General features: G+C 34.6%; 1 protein-coding gene across 1 annotated transcript in view; it reads left to right on the forward strand.

Annotated features, from left to right (window-relative positions):
- The window catches only part of JMY (junction mediating and regulatory protein, p53 cofactor), an 86,005-nt gene that overhangs the window by 15,775 nt on the left and 48,436 nt on the right, over positions 1 to 21,794 (forward strand). Inside the window, exon 2 of the mRNA XM_033110198.1 lies at positions 14,696 to 14,869. Within this exon, the coding sequence (XP_032966089.1) occupies positions 14,696 to 14,869 (174 nt within the window). The remainder of the gene's footprint in view (positions 1 to 14,695; positions 14,870 to 21,794) is intronic.

Below are 21,794 nucleotides of genomic sequence, written 5' to 3' on the forward strand. Positions count from 1 at the left end.
TTAGGGATAATCAAATGAAACCCGCGATGACATATCATCTCACACCTGTTAGAATGGTTATTATCAAGAAGATAAAAAAATAACAAGTGTTGAGGAGGTGGAGAAAAGGGAACCCCTCATACTCTCTTGGGTCAGATCGTAAATTGGTGCAGCCGCTATGGAAAACAGTATGGAAGTTCCTCAAAATATTAAGAATAAGCAATTCCTCTTCTGGGTATTTATCTGAAGAATATGAAAACACTAATTCAGAAAGACATATGTGCCCCTTTGTTCATTGCAGCATTATTTATCATAGCTAAGATATAGAAACGACCTCAGTGTCCATTGATAGAATTGACAAAATGGATAAAGATGTGGTGTATACAGTTGACCCTTGAACAACACAGGTTTGAACTGTGGGTTCACTTATACAAGAATGTTTTTCAATAAATGTACAGTTGGCCCTCCGTATCCCTGGGTTTCAAATCTGTGGGTTCAACCAACCACAGATCAAAAACAGTATTTTTGATCTGAGGTTGGGAATCTGTGTATGCGGAGGCCACCGTAAGTTACACATGGATTTTCAGCTGCACAGCAGGTCAGTGCCTAACCCCCATGTTGATCAGGGGTCAACTGTACATACAGTGGAATATTAGCCATAAAAAAGATGAAATACTTCCATTTACAACAACATGGATGGATCTTGAGGATATTATGCTGAGTGAGATAAGTCAGATGGAAAAGGACAAAAACCACATGATTTCACTCGTATGTTGAATATAAAACAAAAAGAATCAAAAGAACAAAACAAAAACAAACTCGTAGATATAGACAATAGACTGGTGGTTACCAGAGAGGTGAGAGGAGGGTGAAATGGGTAAAAGGAGTCAAATATATGGTGACAGGTGGAAACTGGACTTTTGGTTGTGAACACTCTATAGTGTATACAGATATTGAATTACAATTTGTACACCTGAAACTTATATAAGGTTATTAACCAATGTAAAAAAAAGCAACTTTCCTTTTAAAATATGTATGTGTTTACTTGATGGATCATGATTGAAAAAAGTGTAAATGAATGTAAATCTTCTCTCCCTCCACCCTCATTCCTGTCTGTGGTTCCCTTTCTCAGGGGTGACCACCTGTAAGAGTTTCTTGTGTATCTTCCAGAATCTATCACTTATGCAAAGATATATAGGACATATATACTCCCTACTTTTTACACAACTCAAATGGTAGCATACTATATACTCTGGTATACATCTTGGGCTTTTTTTCTGTTAACATGCTATATTTCTTTTAAGGGCTAAATAATACTCCATGAAATGAATTTGTTTTGATGCGTAGGTTTTTTCTTGATGTTTTGCTTTTGTTGTTAAAATAGCATATCTTTTCCCAGAGGAATTGCTGGGTCAAAGAAAATGTGCATTTTGTTTAAATTGCTTTCTGTTTTTACCTCCTTTTCATCATAAAACTGTACTTTCAAAACCTTTTTTTATCTTATCCATGAAAAGTTTTAGTTTGTAATTTATTTTGCAGTTATCTTATGAGTGAATCTTCATTTGTTCTGGAGTAATTTCTATGAACCCATTCCATTCTTTATCAGTTTTGATTGTGTTGTTTGGTTACAGAAATTGTCTATTTGTTGCAAGTATTTTTCCCTTTTTCATATGTTTCTTTATTTTATTTTTTATGCCTTTGTAGCCATTTTAAAGATTTTGTAGCAGAGTTTACTAGTCTTTTTTTATAGTTTCCGGATTTTGCATCATGCTTTAAAAGTCACTCTCCCCTCCCCCCGTTACGAGATTATTTAAAGCAAAAACACCCTCATTTCTTCTCCTACTTTTATTATTTTGTTATTTGCATTTAAATTATTGATCCAGCTGGAATTTATTTTGGTGTCAGGAATAAATAAATTAGGGATCCATCTTATTTTTCCTGATGAAATGACAGTTATCACAAATACAGTTTCTTGAATGATTCAGACTTAGTGTGCAGTACATTTTCATATATCTGTATTCTTTCTCAATGTGAACTTTAAGTTGGCCTTATTCCATAAAAAAATGTCAAGCGGCTATTTAGTACTGTGTGAAATTTATAGATTTAGTAAGAATAGATATTTTTATTATTAGTCTTTGATTTATTTACGTCATCTTTTGGTCCCTTTTAACATTTTCTTTACATGGCTCTTAATAGATTTGAGTTTATTCCTAAATATTTTTCTCTTTTTGTTGCTGTTGTAAATGGAATCCTTGCTGATTGTTGGTTGTATTTACTATAAAAGGGCTGTTGGTTTCTGTATAGAAATTATAACGGCTTATTGAATTCTATTTTTATTGCAATTTTTCAGTTTATTCTAAATTAGATACTTAATTGCCAGTTTTTAAATTAATAGGCAGAATTCTGTCAAAAGAACTAGACTATCTTCATGATCATTTTATTGTTTTTTTGTAGGAGTAAAAGGTCAAATTATAATTTAAAGAAATAAGTATAAGCATGTCATAATGAAGAGTGTTAATTTGATGACTTTAATGGCTGTTGCCTTTAAACATCCAACTTCATTGAATGGCCCATGTACTAGGGATAATAAAACCTTGGCCTGTGCTGGAGATACCGTGTTTCCCCAAAAATAAGACCTAGCTGGACCATCGGCTCTCATGCGCCTTTTGGAGCAAAAATTAATATAAGACTCAGTATTATATTAAACCCGGTCTTACAGTAAAATAATGCCCGGTCTTATATTATAGTAAGATCCAGTCTTACTATATAGTGAGATCCAGTCTTATATTATAGTAAGATAAGACTGGGTCTTATATTAATTTTTGCTCCAAAAGACACGTTAGAGCTGATGGTCCAGCTAGGTCTTATTTTCAGGGAAACACGGTAAGACCAGGCTGACTTTGTCACTCTGTACCTGTCTTCTAAAGATGAAGGTCAGGCTATCCCAGTGGCTCAGGCGGTTAGAGCTCCATGCTCCTAACTCCGAAGGCTGCCGGTTCAATTCCCACATGGGCCAGTGGGCTCTCAACCACAAGGTTGCCAGTTCAATTCCTCGAGTCCCACAAGGGATGGTGGGCTCCGCCCCCTGCAACTAAGATTGAACACGGCACCTTGAGCTGAGCTGCCGCTGAGCTCCTGGATGGCTCAGTTGGTTGGAGCGCGTCCTCTCAACCACAAGGTTGCCGATTTCAACTCCCGCAAGGGATGGTGGGCTGTGCCCCCTGCAACTAGAAAACGGCAACTGGACCTGGAGCTGAGCTGTGCCCTCCATAACTAAGATTGAAAGGACAACAACTTGACTTGGAAGAAAAAAAATAAAGTCCTGGAAGTACACACTGTTCCCCAATAAAGTCCTGTTCCCCTTCCCCAATAAAATCTTTAAAAAAAAAATAAAGATGAAGGTCATTCTGTGATTGGCTTCAGTAGAAAAATTCTTTTTTTCCCTTATAATACGTAAATAATGCTTCAATAGAGAACTCAACGTGAGAAATGGGAGTTTTGCCTTAATTTAGTTTTTTAGTGCTAATTGATCTGATATAAAGTAATATTAAATGTAGTGAAAGAAAGAGTAAGTGGAAAATTATTTTAGACACAAGAAAAAGGTACATACCATGACTCCATGTTTGAAAATTGAACATATAATTTATATAACTTTACAGGGACTTTTCCCTCACATTATAGTTAATGTGGGTATAGTAACGTATTTAAGCACTGAAGCAGTGCTTCTCAAGATATTAAGCACTTGAAGGAGTGCTTCTCAATCTTTGACATGCATATTCATTACATGGCAATCTTATTAAAATTCAGATTCTGATTCTGTGGGTCTGGAGTCAGCCCTGAGTTTCTATATTTCTAGCAAGTTCCTACCGTGTTTCCTCCAAAATACCTAATTGGAAAATAAGCCCTAGCATGATTTTTCAGGATGACATCCCTTAAACGTAAACCCTAAGGCGCCTTTTGGAGCAAAAACTAATATAAGACCCGGTCTTATTTCATACTTCAAGTAACCAGGTACTAAATGAGCATCACTTCGATGTGGTTGCTTAGTAAGTTGAATTCTGTGAACTGATAATTAAATGGGGCAATTGACCACATGCATCGTCAGTCTTTTCTCTTACGCCATAGATGGTTTCTCTGCTTATTAGAATGCACTGCATGTATAGACCCACTGTGGTGTCCTGCCTCCCTAATGTGTGCTCTCTACTTCAAAGGGCATGATAACACTGCCACCCCCTTCCACCCAGATTTCTCATATGTGATGCTTTTATTCATGTGATTTCTCAAATTTGGGTGGTTGTTCTTCACCTTTTTAGTACTTCCCATACTTTCAAGACCCAGTTCAAATCCTAGCTTTAGAACACCTTTTTCAACTGCATTAGTCCACTCTGATCTATCTTTTTTCTAAGCTTTTACTGTATTTTGCAGTCATTGTTTTATTTTTATGTTTGGTGGTTTGTTTCTCTAGTTAGGTTGTAGACTTCTTAAAGATAAGGTCTGTCTTACAGGTTTTGCATCCCTGCATGACCTCTCCTCTTGGCTATCTAAAGAGCAATTTGGACAGTTTCTCTGAATCTATAATCTTTGCCTCTAAAAACCTGTTTCTATTCCTGTGTTGTTTGTCTCAACGAATGCCAGAAACCTAATAGTCATCCTTAATTCCCTCTACCTTAAATCCAGTCTTTCATCAAATCCTGTTCTTTTATATGGGAAAGTATTCCCTGATGTTTTCTTGGAATCAGAGAGGTCTTTGAAGGAACAACAAAACAAAACAAACCTTTAATGACATCTCTTTGGTTTCAGCATGAAGCAAAATCCCACTTGGCCTGGCCTCTGTTCACATCTGTAAATGATTTATGTTTTATCAGTTGTTAAAATCACCGATGTTTAAATTGATTCTTTTTGCTCTAGTTGACCTCTATTACCAACAAACAAAACCAACAGCCAAAAACCACTTGTTAAAGCAGAAAGACATTGGTCTGATCAGCGTATAAAACAGTAGTGTTTAGCAGTGATGAAAATCAGTGTGAATTGGTTATTATGGATTTATTTTTTAAACTTTTGTTTTACTTGAAAAACTAAATACACACAGTAAAATATAAAATTGTCTTTACACAGGTTTGTGTCATCGTTTAAAAGTTACTAGACATTGTTATAAAACAGTTTTAGGTTTACAGAAAAATTTATCAGAAACCATGGAGTTCCTGTTTGCTCCTCTCTTGCCTACAGTCTCTCCTATTATTAACATATTAGGGGGGTACATTCGGTGCAATTGATGAACCACTAGTGATACATTATGATTCATTAAAGCCTATGGTTTACGGCTCATTCTTGTACAGTTCTCTGGGTTGTCACACATCGATAATGCTGTGTGTCCACCATTACAGTGTCATACAGAACAGTTTCCCTGCTCTAAAAACCCCATGTTTTACCTATTCATTAGAGTGTACCACCTTTCTCCAACCCCTGGCAACCAGTGATTTTTTTTTTTTTTTTTTACTGTCTCCATATTTTGCCTTTTCCAAAATGTCATAGTTGGAATTGTACGGTATGTAAGCTATTGAAATTCACTTAGCAATGTGCATCTGAGTTTCCTCCTTTTTGTCTTGATAGCTCATTTTTTTTATTGCTTGATATTCTATTGTATGGATGTACCAATTTATTTATTCATTTATCTATTGAAGGACATCTTGGTTGCTTCCAAGTTTTGGCAGTTTTGAATAAAACTCCTATAACAATTCATTTACAGGTTTTTGTTTGGACATAGGTTTTTAACTCATTTGAGTAAATATAAAGAGGCATGGTTGCTGGATTATATGGTAAGAATATATTTAGTTTTGTAAAAAAGATGATACTATGCTAACAATCAGAAGAAAAGCAGGAGTAGTTATATTTTCAGACTCAGCTGACTTTTGAGCAAGAAAAGTTATCAGAGATAAAGAGGACATTACATAATAATAAAAGGTTTAATTCTCTAAGAAGAGCTAATAATCCTTAATGTATATATGCCTAACAACAGAACATCAGAATACATTCCCCCCAGCAATGACTGAGAATTACGGTTGTTGGTTGTTCCACATCCTCATTAGTATCTGGTGTTATCACATGTGTAGTGGTATCTCAGTGTTTTAATTTGCAATTCCTAAATGACAGTATGACGTTGAGCATCTCCTCATATGCTTGCTGTATATCTTCTTTGGTGAGATTGTTCAGATCTCTTGCCTATTTTTAAATTGTGTTGTTTTCTTATTGTTGAGTTTTAGGAGTTCTTTGTATATTTTGCATAACGGCCCTTTATTAGAAATATGTTTTACAAGTGTTTTCTCCCAGTATTTTCATTTCTCTTCATAGTGTCCTTCCTAGAGCAAAAGTTACTCATTTTCATGAAGTCCAATTTGCCAGTTTTTTCTTTCATGAATCACACTTTCGGTATTGTATCTAAAAAATCATTTTCAAACCCAAGGTCACCTAGAGTTTTTTCCTGAATTATTTTCTAGGAGTTTTATAATTTTGCATTTTACAGTTAGGTCTCCATCCATTTTGAGTAAATTTTTGTGAAAGGTAAAAGGTATAGAATTCATTTTTCCCCCCTTCTGCCTTCCCCTTCCCCACTCCAGTTCAAGCCGTTGTTTCTCAGTCTAGTTGTGTAGGACACAGCTCCCTGGCCCATGCTGGTGTTAGGAGCCTTGCACTCCCCTGGCTGAGGCAGCCGGTCATCGGTCGGCTGCTCGTAACAGTTCATGACAGCTCTTTCCAGTGCCGGCCGCTCACGCTGGCCGCCGGCCGCTCAGGGCAGCACACGGCAGCTCACGACAGGTCACGGCAGCTCACTGCCACTCATGGCAGCACATGGCAGCTCACGCTGAACTTCGGCTGCTCAGGGCAGCCCAGCTCCAGGGAGAGCCGTTGTTCACAATCTTAGCTGTAGAGCGTGCAGCTCACTGGCCCATATGGGAATCGAACTGGTGACCTCGGAGTTAGGAGTACAGCACTCCAACCACCTGAGCCACCGGGCCCGCCCCCCCACCTTTTTTTTTTTTCACGTAGATACATGTCCAGTTGATTCAGCGCCATTTGTTGAAGACTAGCCTTTCTCCATTGAATTGTTTGTTCCTTTGACAAATGATTACTTGATTATTTATGTGGGTGTATTTGGACTCTATTTTATTGATCTATTAGTTTTCTTACCAGTACTATACTGACTTGATTTCTGTAGCTTTATAGTAACTAATAAGTTGGATAATGTCAGTCTTCTCTGTTCTTCAATATCCTGTTGTTCCGGGTCTTCTGCCTTTTCATATAAACTTTAGAATCAGTTTGTCGATACTCAAATAGTAACTTTGAGATTTTGATTGGCATTGCATTGAGTCTATAGATCAAGTTGGGAAGAACTGCCATCTTGACAATATTGAGTCTTCCAATTGATATATATACGGAATATCTCTCCATATAGTTAGATCTTTGATTTCTTTTATGAGAATTGTATCATTTTCTTAGTATAGACCTTGTACATATATTAGATTTATAAGTAAGTATTTATTTAATTTTTTCTGCCTACTAATATAAATGGTATTTGGAGGATTTTTTGGACCACATAGACTATGGTGTCATCTGTGAACAGAAACCGTTTTATTTCTTCCTTCCAAATCTGTAAACTTTTCCCTCCTTTTCTTGTCTTATTGCAGCTAGGACTTCCAGTATAGTCTAAAATAGGAGTACTGAGGGGGACATCCTTGCCTTGTTCCTCATTTTAGCAGAAAAGTATCTTGTTGTTCGCAATTAGGGTTTCCAGGTGGGAATTCCTGCCAGTTCTCAGGAATTTTTTTCACTTTCCCATTCCGGAATCCCGCGATATAAACTGCTTTCTGTTCTCCATGATGAATCGTTTCCACATAGTGACAGCTGATACTACCAGCCACCTGTGTTCAAGGAGCCGATTTTCCTGACTTCCCGACCATCTTTTCTCGGGATTTGGGAATGGGAAAGTGAAAATAATTCCTGAGAAAACCCTACTCACAATTATGTATGATGTTAGCTCTAAGGTTTTTGTTGATGTTCTATATCAAGTTAGAAACTTGCCCTGAATTCCTAGTTTGTTGAGTTTTTATAGTGAATGGGTTTTGGAGTTTATGAAATGCTTTTCGTGCATCTGTTGATATGATATTATGTGATTTTTCTTCTTCAGCTTGTTGATATGATGGATTACATTAATGGATTTTTGAGTATTGAACCAATCTTGCAAATCCAGAATAAATCACATTTGGTTGTTAATATATAATTCTTTTAATACACTGTTGGATGTGGTTTGCTAGTATTTTGTTGAGGTTTTTTCCATCTGTGTTCACGAGAGATGTTGATTTGTAGTTGTCTTGTAATATCTTTGGTTTTGGTATTAGGCCAATGCTGGCCTCGTGGAATGAGTATTTCCTCTCTTTCTGTTTACTTGAAGAGATTGTAGAAAATTGGCATAATTTTTTCCTTAAATGTTGGGTGGAATTCACCAATGATCCCACCTGGGCCTGATGCTTTCTGTTTTGGAAGGTTATTAATTATTGATTCAATTTCTTGAATATATTTAGGCTTATTCAGATTATTTATTTACTCTTGACTTTTATTAGATGAATTGTTTAGGGAATTGGTCCATTTCACCTAAGTTGTCAAATTTGCGGGCATGGAGTTTTTCATAATATTCCTGTATTACCCATTTAATGTCCATGGGATCAGTAGTGGTGTCTTTTTTACATGTCGGATATTATTAATAATTTGTGTCTTCTTTCTCTCTCTTTTGTTAACCATGCTAGAGTTTTATTGATCTTTTCAAAAAGCTAGACTTTTTTGGTTCTATTGATTTTTTTTTTCTCTTTCTCTATTGATTTCCATTTTTCAGTTTCATTGATTTATGTGCTGATTTTTATTTCATTCTCTTCCTTCCACTTTCTTTTAATTTAATTTTCTCGTTTTCTAGTTTTTTAAGGTGAAAGATCAGATTTTTTATTTTAAGCATTTCTGATGTATGCATTCTGTGCTATAATTTTTCCTCTAAGCACTGCTTTTACTAAATCCCAAAGTTTCTGAAAAGTTGTGTTTTAATTTTCATTTGGTTGAAAATATTTTAAACTTTCTCTTTGTCTTTGACCCACATATTATTTAAAAGTGTGTTGTTTAATCTCCAGATACTTGGGGGCATTCCAGCAATTTTTATTAACGATTTCTAGTGTAATTCCATTGTAGTCTTGAGAGCATATGTTGTGTAATTGTTCTTTTAAATTTTTTAAAGTGTGTTACGGCCCATAACATGGTCTCTTTTGGTGGATGTTCCATGTGAGTCTGAGAAGAATATGTATTCTGTTATTGGATGAAATAATTAATAGATATCAGTTATATCCAGTTGATTGATGATGCTGTTCAGTTCACCTTTGCCCTTATTGATTTTCTGCCTGTTGGGTCTGTCCGTTACTGATTGAACGGTCTTGATGTCTCACTATAAGACTGGATTCATCCTGTTCTCCTTGCAGTTATGTCAGTGTTCACCTCAGGTATTTTGATGCTCTGTTATTAGGCACATACACATTAAGGATTAATATGTCTTCTTGGAGAATTAGCCCTTTTATTATTACATAATGCTCCTCTTTATCCTGATAATTTTCCTTACTCTGAAGTTGGCTTTGTGTGAAATTAATAGAGCTATTCCAGCTTTCTGTTGATAAGTATTAGCATGGTATATCTTTCTCCATGCCTTTACTTTTTATCTATCTGTGTCTTTATATTTAAAAGTGAGTTTCTTCTAGATAGCATATATTTGGATCTTGTTTTTATATCTAACCTGACAGTTTCTTTTAATTGGTATATTTAGATTACTGGTATTTAAAGTGATTATTGATACAGTTGAATTAATATCTGCCATATTTTTTACTATTTTCTATTCATTGCCTTGTTTTTTGTCTTTCACTCTTTTTCTGCCTTTGGTTTTAATTGAGCATTTTGTATTATTTTATTTTTTTCTCAATTAGCATATCAGTTATACTTTTTAAACTTTTTTAGTGGTTGCCCTTTAGTTTGCAACTAATCCAAGCCTTCTTTCAAATAATGTAGTGCCTGGTACCTTATAACAGGGTATTCCAGATTCTTTCCTCTTGTTCCTTTTAACGTTGCTGTTACTCATTTAACTTTATCAATAAGCTATAATCATTTAATACATTATGTCTACTATTTTGAACAAACTGTTATGTTAGATCAATTAAGAATAATAAGAAAATAAGCTATTTTTTTTCTTCATTTGTTTCTTCCTTTATTATCTAGATCTAGGTTTCTGACCTATATCATTTTCCTCCTTTCTAACAAATTTAATATTTCTTGCAAGACAGGTCTATGACATCAAATTCCCTCGATTTTTGTTTGCCCTAGGAAGTCTTTATTTCTCCTTCACTTTGAAGGTAATTTCACTGGATACAAAATTGTAGGTTATTGGAGTTTTTTTTCTTTTAAATTCTTTAATTATTTCACTCTATTCTTTCATGGTTTCTAAATAGAGGGTTTATTATGAAGTGTGACAATTAAGTTCGTGAACTCATCCTAGAAAAATTGCCACATACCTCATTGTATTTGACATACAATTCCAAGGATTTTTGCAATGTTTTCATCAGTTCAGCTCATTACTGCCTGCTCTGACCTCTCTTCATCAGTGATGCGTCTCGCTCCTCAGAAAAATGTTTAATCCATTTGTACACTTCGTTTTCTTCATGGCATTATCCCCATAAACTTGGGCTAACACGTCCCTGATTTCACTTCCACTCTTGCCAAATTTAACAAGAAATTTAATGTTTGTTCATTACTCTAATTCAAGCTCAGACTTTCTCGTGATGTCACACAAAAACACGCAACAACAATAATGAACGCCACTCAGCAAGACACACGCCGACGTGTGGATTTTCAGATATTTTAATTCCATTGTGATCAGAAAACATACACTCTGTCAATCCTTTTAAATTTTTGAAATTTGTTTTATGACTTAATGTATGGTCTGTCTTGGTATTGTATAATATATGCATTTAAGAAAGAATATTTTTTGCAATTGCTGAATGTAATTGTTAATAAATGTTAATTAAGTTAAGATGGTTGATGTTGTTATTCAGATCTTTGTTTTTACTTAATTTTTTTTAGTCCTTTCAATTGCTGTAAGTGCTAATATCTCCTACTTTGTGAATTTGCTTCCTCCTTTCGTTAATTTTTGCTTCATATACTTTGAAGCTCTGTTATTAGGTATATACATACACATTTATGATTGTTGTCTTCCTCATGAATTGACCCGTTGTCATCATGGAATATTCTGCCTTGTCTCTGGTAATACTCTATATCTTGAAATCTACTTTATTTGAAATTAATTTAGTACCCCCAGCCTTCTTATGCTTACTGTTTGCTTTCTACTTACCTTTGTACTTAAAATTCATCTCTTGAGTTCATAGCTGTGCTTTTTTACATTATTCTGTTAGTGGTCGCCACAGAGATTATAACATACTTATTCAAATTAATATTGTGCCACATTACATTAAACATAAACTTTGTGTGTCCGTATAGGTAGGTCCCTTTCTGCCCTGTCCTTTGTGCTATAGGTGTCATATGTATTATAGTCACATACGTTATTAACCTCACAATATAGTATTAAAATTTTTGCTTTCAACACTGATGTATTTTACAGAAATTCAGAGATGAAAAATAGTCTTTTATATTTCCTTATTTACCATTTCCAATTTTATTTTTTCTTTTCTGAAAATCTAAGCTTTCATTTGTATCATCTCCCCTCATCCTGAAAAAAAGCTTATAAAAAAATTTTTTTTAAAAGTACTTAATAGTGTCAGTCTACTGATGAGGTCTCTTGGTTTTCTTTTATCTAGAAATATGTCTACTTTATTCTTCAAAGGTAGTTTTTTGGAAATGGAATTCTGGATTAAGTGGTATTTTTGTTTTTTTCCTTCCCCTTCTCTGCATTTTAAAGATGTCACATCACTGCTGTCTCTTCCCCATCATTTCTGATTTGAAGTCAGCATTCAAATATATGTGTTCCTCTTTATGTGCTGTGTTATTTTTCTCTGGCCGTTTTTAAGATTTTCTCTTTTATATTTGATTTTCAATAGTTTGACTGTGATCCTAGTTTTCTGGGTTACTGCTTGGGATTCTTGGAGCTTCTTGAATAAATTGATATCTCTACCAAATTGGGGCCGGGTGTTAGCCATTATTTCTTGAATTTTTTTGTCCCATTTTGTCCTGTGCTGGAACTCCAAATAATTGTATCTTTAGACCTTTCAGTATTGTCCCATGGATCCCTGAGGCTCTGTTCATTTTTTGCTCTTTTTCAGACTGGCTACTTACTCTTAGTCTATCTTCAAGTTCACTGACTCTTTGTCTTTACAACCATACTCTGTGTCCATCCAGCAAAGTTTTTACTTCAGATACTGTATTTTTCAGTTCCGTTTTTAAAGTTTCTTTTTCTCTTTTGAGTTTTTTTTATATGTTTCTTTATGAGCATATTTCCTTTGTGTTCATTAGCATCATTACAGTAACTGCTTTAAAATCTTTGCGAAACCCAGATTGATTTCATCTTGTAGTTTGCGAAACCCAGATTGATTTCATCTTGTAGTTGGTCTCCATGGATTGCCTTTTGAGTGCTGAGTTTTGTTTTCCTATTTCTTTATAGATCTGCTACATTTAGATTGTATTGTGGACATTGTAAATGATATCTTGTAGAGTCTTTGGATTGTGTTATATTCCTCCAGAGAGTGTTGATTTTTAGTTTTATTTTAGCACAGTTAATTTGATTAGTTCAAACTGTAAACTCTGCCTTCTTTGCAGAGGGCAGAGCTAAAATATTAAGATTTTGTGCTTCGCTGCAGTGCTTAGAGCCTGTCCTGTACATCCTAGTTTCAGTAATCAGCCTGAAATTTGAGTTTATTTATATACAAATTTGAGATTTCCTCCTTTGGCTTTCTCCTTTTCAGCATTTTCTGTAACTGTTGTGATTGTTCCAAACTCTGTTCTCTTATTCTTCAAGCTGCCAAGATTGTGGGTTTCTGTCTGTGTTTCAGCCACACTACTTTGCTCTTTTGGCAGCCACTTGGGCCTGCCCACAGGCTAAAAGCCAGAAGTAAAAATGCACTTAGGGCTTTCCCTTCTTCCAAGTGTTGATGCCTCCTCCAGTTTTTACTTGCTTCTAGTCTCAATACAGTGCCTTCATATAGTTGTTTTATAATATTTTGCCCAGGTTTTACAGTTATTATCAGAGGGAGAGTTGGTCTAATAGAAACTATTCAGTCAATACCAGAAGTGGAAATTCTCCATATTAGTCGTGAAAGTTATAATTACAATAACCTTAACACAATGGAATGGTAACTAATATTTATATGGTACTTTGTTGTGACAAAAGTACTTTGATGTAGATTATCTGATTTATCATGATTATTAATGATATAGTAGGAAGAATACTAAATGCCTAGGTGCTGCTGCACTTTGGGCCAAGAACCTGGGCAGGAAGTGAATCTGAAGTCTAAATTCAGCATAATCATACGTACATGTATAACAAAGTATGATAACTAAAGCAAGAATTTGGGGAAGGAAAATGGTAATGGAAACTTTAGGTATGAGAAAGAATAGCAGAATTTTGTGCCTTTGGGCAGATGAGACTATCACCAGGACACCAAGAATAAGTATATAAAATATTTTCTTTACTACATGGTTCTTTCAGAGGTTCTTTAAATTTCAGCTTAAGCATCCTTGGATGACTTTTTCTCTACCTACTCTAAAGTAGGTTGCCGTTTATGTAACACCATCTCCCCACCTCCTATTATTTCTCACGGAACCATCATGGAACCCATTGTGTTACTTTTATACTTTTAAAACTTAATATACTCTTCATAACATTTATTTATACTTTTAAAATTCAAAATAATCTTCGTAACATTTATTACTGTTTGTACCTTTTTTTAAATGGAGCTACGCTGTAAGCTCCATAAGGAGAGGGACCATGTTTTTGTATATCCAGCTTTTAGCCCAGTGCCTAACGTTTTAGATTTTCAGTTCATATTTGTTGAGGAATGAATGAATGAATGAATGAATGTGTATATACACACACACACACACACACACACACGCATACACACATACAGATATATGTAAGTACCAAGGAATGCAAAGTAAGAGTTACAAACATCTGTTGTAGTCAGTCTTAAACTTTTCAGTAGAGTTGAGCTATTGTTTTTTCACCTAGATTTTGAAGGAAGCAATAGGCATGAGTTGAAGAATTATTGAGGTAATGTCCCAAATTGGGAAGAGGAAGGGAATGTCAAGAAGCTTTGGGGAAATTAGTAAAATAATATTGGCAAGAATTGATAAAATTACTTTGTAGATTAGTAATAAATTTTTAAATAAATATGGAGAAAGATCTAGAAATACTAGATCATGGAAAAATATTTTTGATTAGTTAAGGCTAGGCAGATACTGTGGAGGCCTACAAAATACAGAGAAGAAGAATAATATAGTGAGAGCAGTTTGAAAGGATAATTTAGGCAGTGATCTTGAATAATAAGACACCTGAGGCATGGAGATGAGTGCGGCATCTTGCTTCTGTATCCCAGGGTCCCCAGGTCCTGAGATGATAGGGAGTTAAAAGCAAGTATTTATAGGCTCTTATAATCGGGTTTCTTTGTAATGAAACTTTCTCGTTCCACAGCTCTTGGATAAGCACAAAAATACAGAGAGCATGGTGGAGCTTCTGGACTTGTATCAGATGGAGGATGAAGCCTACAGCAGCCTTGCAGAAGCCACGACTGAACTCTATCAGTATTTACTACAGCCATTCCGAGACATGAGAGAACTTGCCATGCTACGAAGACAGCAGATCAAGGTATTTATTTAAAACCTAAATAGTAGCCTGCCTGTTTCATAGTTTTTGACCTGGCCTGACTATGCATTTTAATTACTAGAGGAGCTTTTTAAAGATATCTGGTTCTTTATCCCCAAAGATTCTAGTTTGGTAGGTTTGGGTTAATACAGCCTGAACACCTTATTTTAAAGTTATCTCAAAAGGTGATTCTGCTGAGTAGCCAGGACTAAGAACAGTCTAGAAAGTACAGCTGTAAATACATTGAGAGATTCCTCATTTGACACCCCCCCCCCCACCGCCCCGTTCCTTTCCTTTTCCTTTCCCTTTACTCCTGTCTCCCTTTTAATATTTTGGGTACCATGTAGTCCTAAACTTCTTGACCAGAAGTTTTGGGATATTTGTTTTCAGAAAACCTTGTTTTGAAAGTTGCAAGGATTAAATGGTAGAGCTTTAAAATTTATGACATTTAATTTTCATGTGTAAAGTGTATTACAGTTTTTGAGGGAAGTGTTTTAAGGCTTTGGTTTTATAGCTGACCTCAAATAAGTTTTATTATGTTTAATTCACATGGAAATGTTGCTGAACTAGGACATAAAAATTGGGTTTTGCGTAATGGGTTAAGTTGAAACAACATATAAGAAATGTGTATTTAAGAAATCAGCAATCATTCTGAGAACTTTATGCTTGGGAGCAAGGATGAATGTTTGAAAAATTATATCAAGGTAAAGCATGTCTCTGTGTCTTTTTTTCCTTTACTAATGAATCAAAATATAGAGCAGACAGACTTAGTCCCCCATTTGACACACCGATTTTATTAATGCTTTTGAAAAATATTGGGTTGTCAGTCAGTTTTATCATAAACTTGGTATTGTCGACGTAAGGAACCTCCAAACCTGTAGAGAATTTTCCTAAGTTTATTTGAACCAACCTTATGCTGGGGAACAAGACGTAAATGCTCTGGACAATAACAGTTTTGCAGCTTTCATGCATTTGAAGTTAAGGCTGGAGTGTAAGGAAAATACATGGAGGTGGGATAGAGCAAGGTGGGAATTGGACTACAGGACAGTTAACAAGATTACGTGCTCTCCTTAGGGTGGCTTATTTCAAAGGTGTGTTAACCTAGATGCACAGAGACAGTGGACAGGGCTTGTTTAAGGCAAAGAAACCTTTTACTAAAATGTTATATGCCTGGGGCCTGGCTACCCACCATGACCTGCCCAGTTAGGAATTTATGATCGGAGCATCATGTCAGATTACTTTCCATGGAACGCCTGTTTTTGTCCACAGCATTTTGGTTAAAATGGTAACTTATAACTAAGCAATAATTTTTAGACACTAGAATTTCCTCAATTTTTGAAATGAACTATAGATGTTTGTTCATCAAGCACTTGACTAAAAGGCCAGGAATGAACTGGATGACGTGGGGACCCCACCTACTTCTAGACTAGGCTGCGATGTCTAACAGACATGATCTGTGCAGCTCATCATTGACTGTCAGAATCGGTGTGCATTTTTACTTTCATGTTAATTATATCAAGATTTGTATTGAGTATTAACGTGAGCAAATTGATTGAACCTGCTTATCAGGCTGTGTTATCTGTCCACTAGCATCACTTGTGCTCCATTTTTCCTGGGAAGCAGTACAGATGAGGAACAGACAACATATTTTAAAAATTTGTAACTTCTTTAAAGATAGATTGGTATTTTACTATATTTCTTTTTCTGTGATATTGCCCCTCAAAGGCCCCCTCAACTATGACTACTCTTTTTTTTCTTTACCCTTCTTGTGGAGTATTAAATAGGAGTATTAGTAAACAACTAGATACAGTTGGCAAGTTCAGTGTGTTAGACAAGTGTGTTAAATGGTGCTGTTACATAAAACAGCTCATTTAATCCTTACAACAACCCTGTAAGTTAGGTGCTCTCGTTGTCCCTTCTTCATAGATAAGAAAACTAATATTGGATTGGGATGATTTATGTAACTTGTTCACAGCTAGTTTGTAAGTGGCAGAACTTGCGCAGTACTCAAATTCAAACCTCTGATTTCAAAGAGTATTTTTTTGGTTTTTTATTTTATTTTTTGTTTTTACTACATTACTGGTTGCTGGGTACTTTTAAGTAAATTCATACTCCGTAAAAGAGCAGTTATAATTGAATTCGTAAAGTATTTGTTATAAGTTGTACTAAAAACTATTACTTATTTTGCACAATATTACTATGTTAGCGTTTGTCATTGAGATATTTAGTTTTTCTGAAGATAACTTACAGTCAACTAACTTATAATTGGAACATTTGTTTCTGTGTTTTAAAATGTATTTGTGTCAGGCTAGCTTTATTAATAAAATATTTTTCTGGCACAAACTTTGAAGTTAATCTTTGAATCTCAATTTAGTAAGATCTGTTTAGTAACCTTTGTATTATCAAGGTGCATAACTGGTGCCTAGATTAGAGCAAGATTTCACTGTGACAGTAGTTGTATTGGTGTGGTGTATGTTGTGTACACTAAGCTAATCGGTCATCAATTTATAAAGCATTTGAAGGTATATTTATATCAATTATAGTGTTATTAGTATTTAGACTTACTCCGATGGAATGTTATTTTGTTAAATGCCAGAAGAAAGGATGTGTGTTGGATTGACGGTATTATAAATGCTTTTTCTAAGTACTAGTCTACAGTGGTTTTTATTAGTCCAAAATTTCAGTGCTTCAATGTCCCAGAAACAATTGCCCTGTGTAGAGCCTAATACAGTCTGGCAGGACTAACTGGAAGGATTTATTTCTTTCTGAGGTTTTTCTTTTCATGATTTCTTTTGGTTATTCATGTCTTTTCTTTGAGTTTCTGGGACATGAACAACCTTAGGTTCATAAAATTTCAACCTGAACCCTTGACAAGATATCAAGGGATGAAACTAACGCTGTGCTTATAGAGAAATTTATAGTTTTGAGTACTTACTAGAGAAGAAGAAAGGAGAAAGGTCTAAAATCAATTATCTAAGTTTCTACTTTTAAGAAGCAAGGAAAAAGAGCAAGTTAAACGCAAAGTTAAATAAAAGTAAAAAAATTAAATTAAGAGTAGGAATCAATGAAAAAGAAAAAAATAGTAATTAAAATCAATGAAACCAAAAACTGAATATTTAAAAAATTTTAAATATATTTTGTAAACCTAGCTAAATTGATTTTCAAAAAAGAGAACCACATATCAATGTTAGTACTGGGAGTACAGCTATTGGTACAGATTCTACAGATTTTAATTGGCTCAGAAGAGAGTATGAACAAATTTGTGCTGATAAATTTTACAACTTAGATGAAATGGACACCTTCTTTGAAAAATACAAACTATCAAAACGATTTAAGGAGAAGTAGAAAAATTTCGATAGCCCTATATTAACAAAATTGAATTCATAATTTAAAATCTTCCCTCAAAGAAAATTCCAGTTCCAGATGGCATCATTGGAGGATTTGTCAAACATTTAAGGAATAAGTAATACCGATTGTAAACAAACTCTTTCAGAAAACAAAGTAGGAAACACTTCTCAACTCACTTTTGAGGCCAGCATTCTCCTGATACCAAAACCAAATGATATTTACAGAAAAAAGATAATTACAGATAAACATCCCTCATGAGTGTAGATGCAGTAATCGTTAACATAATATTAAAAAATAGGATCTAGTAATCTATATAAAGGATGACATACTATAACTAGGGTTTATCTCAGAAATACAAGGTTGCCTTAACATTAAAAAATAAATCAGTGTAATTCACCATATTATCAAAATAAAGGAGAAAAAAACAATATTATTTCTACAGCTGCAGTAAATCATTTGAGAAATTTTGGTACTTGTTCATCATAAAAGCTCAGCAAAACTAGGAGGAAAGGGGAACTACTTTGACCTGATTAAGGGAGTGTATGAAAAGCCTGTCTAACATCATACATGATGGTAAATGACTGAATTCTGTCCCGCTAAGATTGGGAACAAGGAAAGATTGTCTACTCTCGCCAATTCAATAAGGCAAGAAAAAAATGCATGTAAATTGGAAAGGAAAAAGCAAAGCTCTTTATTTGTAGATCACATGATCATGAATGTAAAAAAAATCTTAAGGAATCTTGAAGCTACCGGAAATAATATGTAAGTTTCATTACAAGGTCAATATTAAAAATTCAGTTGCATTTTCTATTGCTAGATATGAAACTAAAAATTAAAATTTTTAAAAATGCCATTTAAATTAGCATCTCTGAGTACGAATTTTTTGGGGGATAAATTTTACAAAATATATAAAAGTCATATATACTGAAAATTACAAAACTTTGCTGAGAGAAATAAAAGCATCCCTAAATGAATGAAGAAATAGACGCCATTAATAGATTGGAAGATTCAGCTCTCAATTGATCTGTGGATTCAAGTTAAAATTCCAGTATTTTTTTTTTTTTTTTTAGAAACCGATAATCTAATTATAAAATTTATATGGAAAGGCGAAGAACCTAGAACTACCTTAACAATTTTGAAAAAGATAAAAGTTGGAGGACTTACATTACCTGATTTCAAAACTTACTAAAAAGATAGAGAATCTAGACAATGTGGTATTGGCATAGAAAAGACATGTAAATCAATGGAACAGAACAGAATTCAAAAATAGACCATGGTTATACGCTCACGGTTTTCCACAAAGGTGACAAGGAAATTCAGTTGGGAAAATAAGTCTTTTCAATAAATGGTACTAGAACTGGATACCCACATAAAAAAAGATGAACCTCAGTCCTTATACCATACACAAATTAATTTGAAATCTATCTTAGACCAAACATAAAGCTCACACTATAAAACTTATATAGAAAAACACAGGAGAAAGTTTTTACCATCTTTGGGAATTAAAGACAAAAGTGTTTTAGATAGGATGCAGACAATTTGAGCCATAAACTAAATAAAATTGGTAAACTAAAATTGGTAAAATTGGACTTTACCATAATTAAACACGTTGCTCTTTGAAAGATTATTAAGAAAATGAGAAGGCAGCCATAGACTGAGGGAAAATACGTATAGTACACCTGAGAAAGAAGTGTACTGCTTAATAAGACAAAAACCAAATATTTTGAAAATGGGCTAAATATTTTTAGAGACACTTAAAGAAATGGCTAATAACACATGCAGAGATGCCCAGCATGGTCATCAGGGAGATTCAAATTAAAACCATAGTAAGATAGAGTTATACACCTGTTAGAATGAATATAATTAAAAATGTTGGCACTCACAAGGGCTGGTGAAGATACAGAGTAACTGGAATTCTCATAGTTGCTAGCAGGATTTTAAAGTGGTACAACCATTTTGGAAAACAGTTGGCAGTTTCTTCAAAAATTAAACATAAACATATCTTAACAACTCAGCTGTTCAACTACTAGATATTTATATAAGAGAAATGAAAACATCATAAAAAAGGATTTACACACTAATTTTCATGATAACTTTATTCACAGTTGCCCCAGCCTGGAACAACCCAAGTGACCACGAACAGGTGAATGGATAAACAGAATGTGATGTTTCCATATAATAGAATAATACTCAGCAATGCAAAGGAATTACCTATTGATAGACAACATGGATAAATCCCAAAGTTATGCTAAGGCAAAGAAGAGAGATACAAAAGACCATGTACTGTGTGAAGGGATGGACAGCACGGGGCTTGAAAAATCTTTTGGAGATGATAGACATGTTCTGCATCTTGATTGTAGTGGTTGTTTCTTGAGTGTATCCGGCAGGGGTGTCCAAACTGCAGCCTGCGGTCCATTTTTTATTGGCCCGCAGCAAATTCCAAAAATATATTTAGTTTACTTAAATAAACCAGGTGAGGCAATACGTACTTCACCTCGAGTGAGTGGCCCGGCTGTTTGTGTGTTTTACCGCATATGGCCCTTGGTGAAAACCGTTGAAAAAAGTTTGGACACCCCTGGTATACAGCTATCAAAACTCATCAAATTGAGTATTTAAATGGATTCATTTGATTGTATGTAAATCAAATCTTAGTAAAATAGTTGACTAAAACTTACAGTGAGCAAAAGACACCAGACAGAGTATAAACTGTGATTCCATTTACATGAAATTCTAGAAATGATCGTTCCGATCTGTACTGACAGAAAGCTCAACAGTTGTTGCTGGGGGTGGAGCGGGGGGGTTGAATGAGAAGAAGCAAGTATAACAGAATCCTTTGGAGCGATTGATATGCTCCAAATCTTAATTATAGTGGCTTTTTCTTGGGTATGTAAATTTGTCAAAATTTGTTAAAATTTACACTTGAAATGGGTACAGTTTGTTGCATGTAAATTGTCAATCAATAAATAGGATATTTTAAAAAGAAAAATAAATGAACAATATGTACTGCAAGTTTATGTAGAGGCACACAGATAAGGTGATTAACACTGCCTAAAGATGACTGGGAAAAGGGGTTATTGAGAGCTTCACTACTGAAAAATGGATAAGAATTCATTAGGAAGTAGTACCTATGTCTATATAGAATTGAGAATATTCCAGATAGAGGTATATAAAAACAGTGGTATAGTGAACAGGCAAAATACTTGTGCTTTTAGTCACAATAAGTTATTAAAACAAATTACTGAATCATCATATCAGTTTTGTACCATTGGTGGATGCCAGTAAGTGGTATGGCTGAGATTGAAGCATATGTATGTGTGTTTGACTGCAAAGCCTGCTATTTTAATTACACCATAGGGTGGGAATGTTTGGTATGCCTTGGGTCTAAGGTGTGTTGTAGGAGATGAAAGGAAAGGTGGTCAGGAGCTAGAATGCTGTGGAGTTGGACCTTTATTCTTTAGTCTATTTAAAAAAGAAACTATATTCCAGTGGTTTTATTCACCTAGATATTAAATTATGATAGGAAAGAAGTGGCACTCCAAATGTATAATGTATTTATAGATTTACTATTTTAAGATAATAG

Source organism: Rhinolophus ferrumequinum, chromosome 7, assembly GCF_004115265.2.
Source record: "Rhinolophus ferrumequinum isolate MPI-CBG mRhiFer1 chromosome 7, mRhiFer1_v1.p, whole genome shotgun sequence".
Taxonomy (NCBI): Eukaryota; Metazoa; Chordata; class Mammalia; order Chiroptera; family Rhinolophidae; genus Rhinolophus; species Rhinolophus ferrumequinum.